Genomic DNA, 5908 nt, shown 5'->3' with positions numbered 1-5908 from the left:
AATCAGTTTTAGTTTTTGATGTTTTTTGTTTGTCAATATTTTTAGTTTTTTTGTTATAATTAATGATGCAATGTTAATTTCATTATTATTTAGTTACATTTTAAGAAGGTTTTTTATGATTAAAAATCATCAAAAGATTATGAAAGAAATTGTTGAAAATATATGAAACAAATTCTGACGTTTTGTAACCAAATTTAAAAGATAAAATATTAATTATTTTTTAAAAACATAATGGACCAAATTAAATTTAAGCAATAACATAATTGGCTAAAAGTGTAATTTAATTTTTAAAATCAAGTCCTATAATAAATATTTACATTTTCACAAAGTTAAGAGGTATTACATTCTTAGGATTGCTTGACTTTAATAACTTTCAGAGCATATAACTTTAAAACAAGCTTACACTGTGTTATGTATATATTTTAAATTCCAAGAACTATAAATTCACAAGAATATTTTTAAGAACTACAAATTCATAAGGAATAGCCTAAGAATTAAATAAACCTAGCAACTATATATATATATATATATATATATATTTACAATTTAAGGAATCTCAAATAGTAACTAGTATTATTGCATGGAATCTTCATGAAGTTTGATTTCAATTTTGAGAAAATCCTTGAACCATAATGCTGAAAGTTTTGGGTATCTTTCCAAGCCATTTTTGTAATCTACAAAATTCATTCCAAATCGTACAGTGTAACCTAAGTGCCATTCAAAATTGTCGAGCAAAGACCATGCAAAATATCCTTTTACATTCACACCATTCCTATATTAACATCGAAAGAAAACAAATAGAAAAAATGTAAATTCCAAAGTAAGCAAATAACATAAATAAAATAATCTCTTTAATTAGATCTATAAAAGAATTACTTACTTAATTGATTCTCGAAGATAAAATAGATGACGATAATGATAGTCAACTCTATAAATATCAAGAAGAGATTCCTCAAGTGATAATGATGAATCATCATACTCATTTATACCTGTACAATAAGAAACAAAATTGTAAACTATGTTACATAGTTTATTCAATATGTATGTATTGAATATAAAATCTCATATAGGCATGTATATATATACTAAATTTTATTTTTGCAATTACTTTCTCATCAAATTATTTACAACTAGTTTTTAATAGCATTCAAAGGAAAATAAATTTGATATTCAAAGTTATTTACCATTTTCTGTAATATAAATTAAAGGGTTGTTGTATTTCTCTTTAGTGTATAACAAAAGGTCTCGAAATCCTCTTGGATAAACGTACAACCAATTTGAAGCAACCTGCATAATCATGAAAAATAATTTTATTTATTATTAAGAAAAACATACTAATTAATAAACATGTAGAATAATTACAATTTTATATGACACCACACACGTACATTTAAACCAATGGGTTTTCCATCACGCACAACTACAATCACAAAAATGAAAGACATGTCATTATCTATAATAATCAAATTCAACATATATACAATTAATATAACTAATATATCGATATTAGACAAGTGCGCTTACATGAAAAATTAGCAAGGGAATCTGTTAGGTAGCTGATTTTGGCATTGCTTTTTAGTTGAGGTGCATCGGAGGCATAAGAAGTGGAATAGTAGTTTATGCCAATAAAATCAAAAGAATCAATAAGTAATTTGGATTGTTCCTTTGTAAACTTTGGTAAACGTGTTCTCACTAAGAATCGCATGCTTTTTGGATAATCTCCCGTTGTTAGTGGATCCATAAACCTGTAGTGGAACAAACAAATGAAGTAAACTATCTATCATCAATTACTTTGGATAGTAATTCTGCTAACTTAATTCATTGTTTGCGTTCCATTCTTCCATTAAAGTATAATCAATATAAAATATAACACACAAATAACATTTAACTAATAGACTCGAAGAATGCATTCATTTCATATTAGGAGATTTACAGCAATATATAATAGAACCACTCTAGCAAAGTTGATTCTATATCCTAACAACCCTAAGGCATTAAGATCGTCCTTCCAGTTACATGACTTTTACCCTATTCATTTCTTTGTCATTTAGATTTTTCATGAATGTTATTTAACCTCATTTTTACTTAGGGGCAGTTAGACCATCCCTTTTGAGAATGAAGAATTGTGCACGAGGATATGGAGAGAAGTACTTACCATCCATACTGGAAGTCAATAGCTCGTTCAGTAGCCTTGTGATCAAGTTTGTTATCCGAGAACGGCACGTACCAATTAACATTCAAGGTTATGCCTATCAAACCATTTTGAAATGTCTGCACACATAATTTTTTATTAAAAATTATTAAAATAATAATAAATTTAAAAGTTGCAAGTATCAATATATAGTTTCCCTTTTCAACATCCTTGAGATTTTATATATGCATCCAAACTTGCCTTAAAACAATTAATAAGGTGCATGGCAACTTTTTAATTAACTAACCTGATACTTGGTCTTGTACACATGAACACTTGCCGCATGAGCAAGAAGTTGGTGATGTGAGACCAAATAAGGTTCACTTGCGGAATCACCACCATTGCAATTAGGATTCGCCCAAGCAGAACATCGACCTGGTGCCATTTCCCCTGTTGCATAACCATGTTGGCTATAACTCCATGGTTCATTCAAAGTTATCCAATGTTTTACTCTATCTCCAAATTCCTTGAAGCAAAGGTCTGCATAGTCTTGAAAATCTTTCCTGTATTCAAAATTTGTGATCTTTCAAAAATGTTTCCATAAATGTTTTAGCTTAGCTTTCAGTTGAAAATTTTAAAATTGTATCACTTACACAATGCGAGGGCTTAAAAAGCCACCATACTCATCTTCTAAAGATTGGGGAAGATCCCAATGAAAAAGAGTCACAAATGGTTTCAAACCTGAAATATTTTTTATATATGATTATTATATTAGTATTTGATTTATTGTCATCATCAATAACATGAGAAATTGTTAAAATGAAAAGAATAAAAAAAAACAGCAATAAAGCTTTCGTACTTACCATTTGCTAGTAGCTCATTGATAAGGTTGTTGTAATAATCGATTCCTTCTTGATTTATACCTCCACTTAACTTTCCTTCTATAGATATTTAGTTTATGAGGGGGGGAAACAAAGGTTAAAGTAGAACATCGACCCAAACAGGTAAATTTTAATCCAAAATAATCATTGATCTAGATTTGACTTACCAGGGAGTATTCTAGACCAAGAAATAGAAAATCTGTAAGCATCCAAATTCATATCCTTCATAATCCCAACATCTTCCTACGAATATGCAGCATGACATCATCACTATCTTTACTCCGAAAACGAAAACAGTGAAAACCAAGAGATGTAGTAACATTTTTTTACTTTTTAGTGTTTAAAATTCCACTCTTTGTTGAATTTGCAAGGGTCTAATTAATTGATTTCTTTATTAATTAATTAATTTGGTTGCAATATTTCATGATACTCTTATAGATTTTTTTTTACAGCATGATACAAGCTAGTGTCAATCATAGAAGTGTACGTCATGATCGTGTTAAGAAAATTAGAAAAGCATCTTTACCCCAATTCATATTTTGTTATGCAAACAATTAATTTTTTCAATAGTAAGGACAATTGATAAATTACTTTAGAAGAAACAAAAATTTTGAATCGGCAAATACCTTGTAGCGATGATATGAATCAACGGCTACATCACCACTGTCTCTGTCTTTTATCTTTTCTGCATGCCAATTCGCATATGAACAATTGTATAAAATTTGGAAGAAGAAAAAACAGTAGGAAAAAGCCAGATATATACATACCTGGATATTTATGGGTGAAGGTATCCCAAATGCTTGGTCCTCTACCACCCTCATTTGCTCCACCTTCGTACTGCATAATACATAATCATGAACACCACAAAATAAAGTAAGAAAAACACTAAACGCATGACAAATTGGCCATGTATATATGAGAAAAAAAATCATACACTACAATAGTTTCACATTATCATTCAATCATAAACAATCCTATATACCTGATATGCCGAGGATGCTGTACCAAAGATGAAGCCTGTTGGGAAACTATTCCGATTCAGAGAAGCTGTTTCAGGATTAGGGGTAATAACGCCTTGTGTGATAGTAATCAATGAGGTAACTAGAACAATGAGAGGTATATATGCCATATCTGCTTATTTGCACTTCGTGTTTCTCAGCAAATTAATGCGTTCCTTTTTATAGAGGAAAACTTGTTCCAACCTCCACGTTATATTCAGAAACCACGAATATATCCCTAGTTGTTTCCGTCCCTCGTATTAAAAATCAAAATAGACCAATTCTTCTTTTTTATTGCATAAAAGTTTAAATTAGAAGAAGCAAGACCAAGAAGAATGTTGACCAACTTCAACGAGAGTTTACATAATAATATTTACATATCATTTATCGACAAGAAAATTGGTCTAACATAAACCATGGCACTCGATCAAACGTGTCAATTCCTATTCGGGATGACAGGGATTGATATAATATCTATAAATATATGGTTAATTTAAATGTGTTTTTTATTTCTAATAAATATCTAATTTTATATTTAATTTTTAGTAAATTTTTATTTTTTATGTGTTTCTAATCAAATAACAATTTTATGTATGATTTGATATTTATTTTTAGTTTCTAATAAATTAATAAATTTTATGTTTGTTTTATGATAAATATTTCTTATTCGTTACTAATACAGATTAAAACAACATTTATTAATTTATTAAAAAGAAAATGAAACAGGTTAATAATTTTGATATTTTTATCATTAGAATTTTACTTTTTATTTAATATTTTAAAATATTATTTTTTCACAACTTGAAATTATTAGAATCAAATCAATAAAGAAAATAAAACAGGTTAATAATTTTTCGCCATCAAAATTTTCACAAATTATGAATCGTTAATTTTATGTGTTGGTTCACACCGTATAAAAAAACTAAAAAGAGTATTATATGAATTTGAAAGACTAAAATTATATTTTAAGTCATAATTGAATAATAAGATAACAATATGAAACTAAAATTTTTGTTTTTTAAAGAATATATCTATCTTTTTATAAGTGATAATTTTAGTTGACTGGATAAGATTATTATAAATGATAAAAAAATTAAGTTTTTAATACAATTATATATTAGAATTCAAACTCGATCAAAATCAAACTTCTTTTTAAATTAGAATAATACCAACCTTTGCTCAATTTATAATTAGTTTCTAGCTAAGAACGAACTTTTCAAAGCTATATATGAACATTTTGATGGAACAAATTCTCGCGGTCAACATATTCGGGTCTTGGGTAAGCTATTTACAACAGATTGAATGTTGAGTCGTTGTCATCTTAGCTTGTACAGTATATTATTGGTAAGTTTTCATTCAGAAGCTATTAGTTAAACTATTATTAATATTAAATGCAATATATTTTAAGAAGTATTAATAGCACAAGTAACATTAATTTTATGAACAAATAACTTATTTGCTAATAATATTTTTCTTGCCAATGATATTTTGGTTTTATTACTAAATGTAAAGAATAAAATTCACACACATAAATAATATTTTTATTGCTAATAATAATTTGGTTTTATTACTAAATATAAAGATGAAATTATAAGAATTCATGTTATAAAAAATTCACTTAATATGTCAAAAGTAATTTGGATAAAAAGCTTCTTAATTACCAAAAAACTATATTTTACAAATTCTTCTAAAATCAAAATAAGCAAGAATAAAATTTGTGAAATGATTTAATTCCTCTTAAAACATTGAAAAAGTTAAATTTACTACTTATATAAATTGATATTAAATAATTTTGAAAGGAAAAATATTAAGTGCCGAGACACTAACCCTTTGCTTACTTGTGAAGAAGGAAAAAGAGGGAATGGGAGAGAATATCTGAGAAATTAAAAGAAGAGAAA

At 27.3% G+C, this 5908-nt stretch overlaps 1 protein-coding gene across 1 annotated transcript; it reads right to left on the bottom strand.

The window, feature by feature from the left end:
• Positions 1-409: 409 nt before the first annotated feature.
• On the bottom strand, positions 410-4244 carry LOC100820528 (beta-glucosidase 13). Its single transcript, XM_006590888.3, has 13 exons — positions 3995-4244; positions 3780-3849; positions 3639-3697; positions 3180-3255; positions 2995-3072; positions 2785-2872; positions 2439-2694; positions 2156-2271; positions 1525-1745; positions 1389-1420; positions 1185-1287; positions 881-989; positions 410-772 (listed from the first exon to the last, which is right to left on the bottom strand). Exons 1-13 carry the CDS (start codon positions 4139-4141, stop codon positions 574-576), a joined length of 1554 nt encoding a protein of 517 aa, XP_006590951.1. The 5' UTR covers positions 4142-4244; the 3' UTR covers positions 410-573.
• Between the last annotated feature and the right edge of the window lie 1664 nt (positions 4245-5908).

Source organism: Glycine max, chromosome 11 (genome assembly GCF_000004515.6).
Source record: "Glycine max cultivar Williams 82 chromosome 11, Glycine_max_v4.0, whole genome shotgun sequence".
NCBI lineage: Eukaryota > Viridiplantae > Streptophyta > Magnoliopsida > Fabales > Fabaceae > Glycine > Glycine max.
The sequence above is the reverse complement of the archived record's forward strand: the minus strand, read 5'-3'. Positions and strand labels throughout refer to the sequence as shown.

Coding starts and splice junctions, on each gene's coding strand:
- LOC100820528 (XM_006590888.3), bottom strand. CDS start 4,141: ATGGCATATATACCTCTCATTGTTCTAGTTACCTCATTGATTACTATC. Junction 2,873..2,994: donor CAATGAGCTACTAGCAAATG/GTAAGTACGAAA, acceptor AAAATATTTCAG/GTTTGAAACCATTTGTGACT. Junction 1,746..2,155: donor ATTGACTTCCAGTATGGATG/GTAAGTACTTCT, acceptor GTTCCACTACAG/GTTTATGGATCCACTAACAA.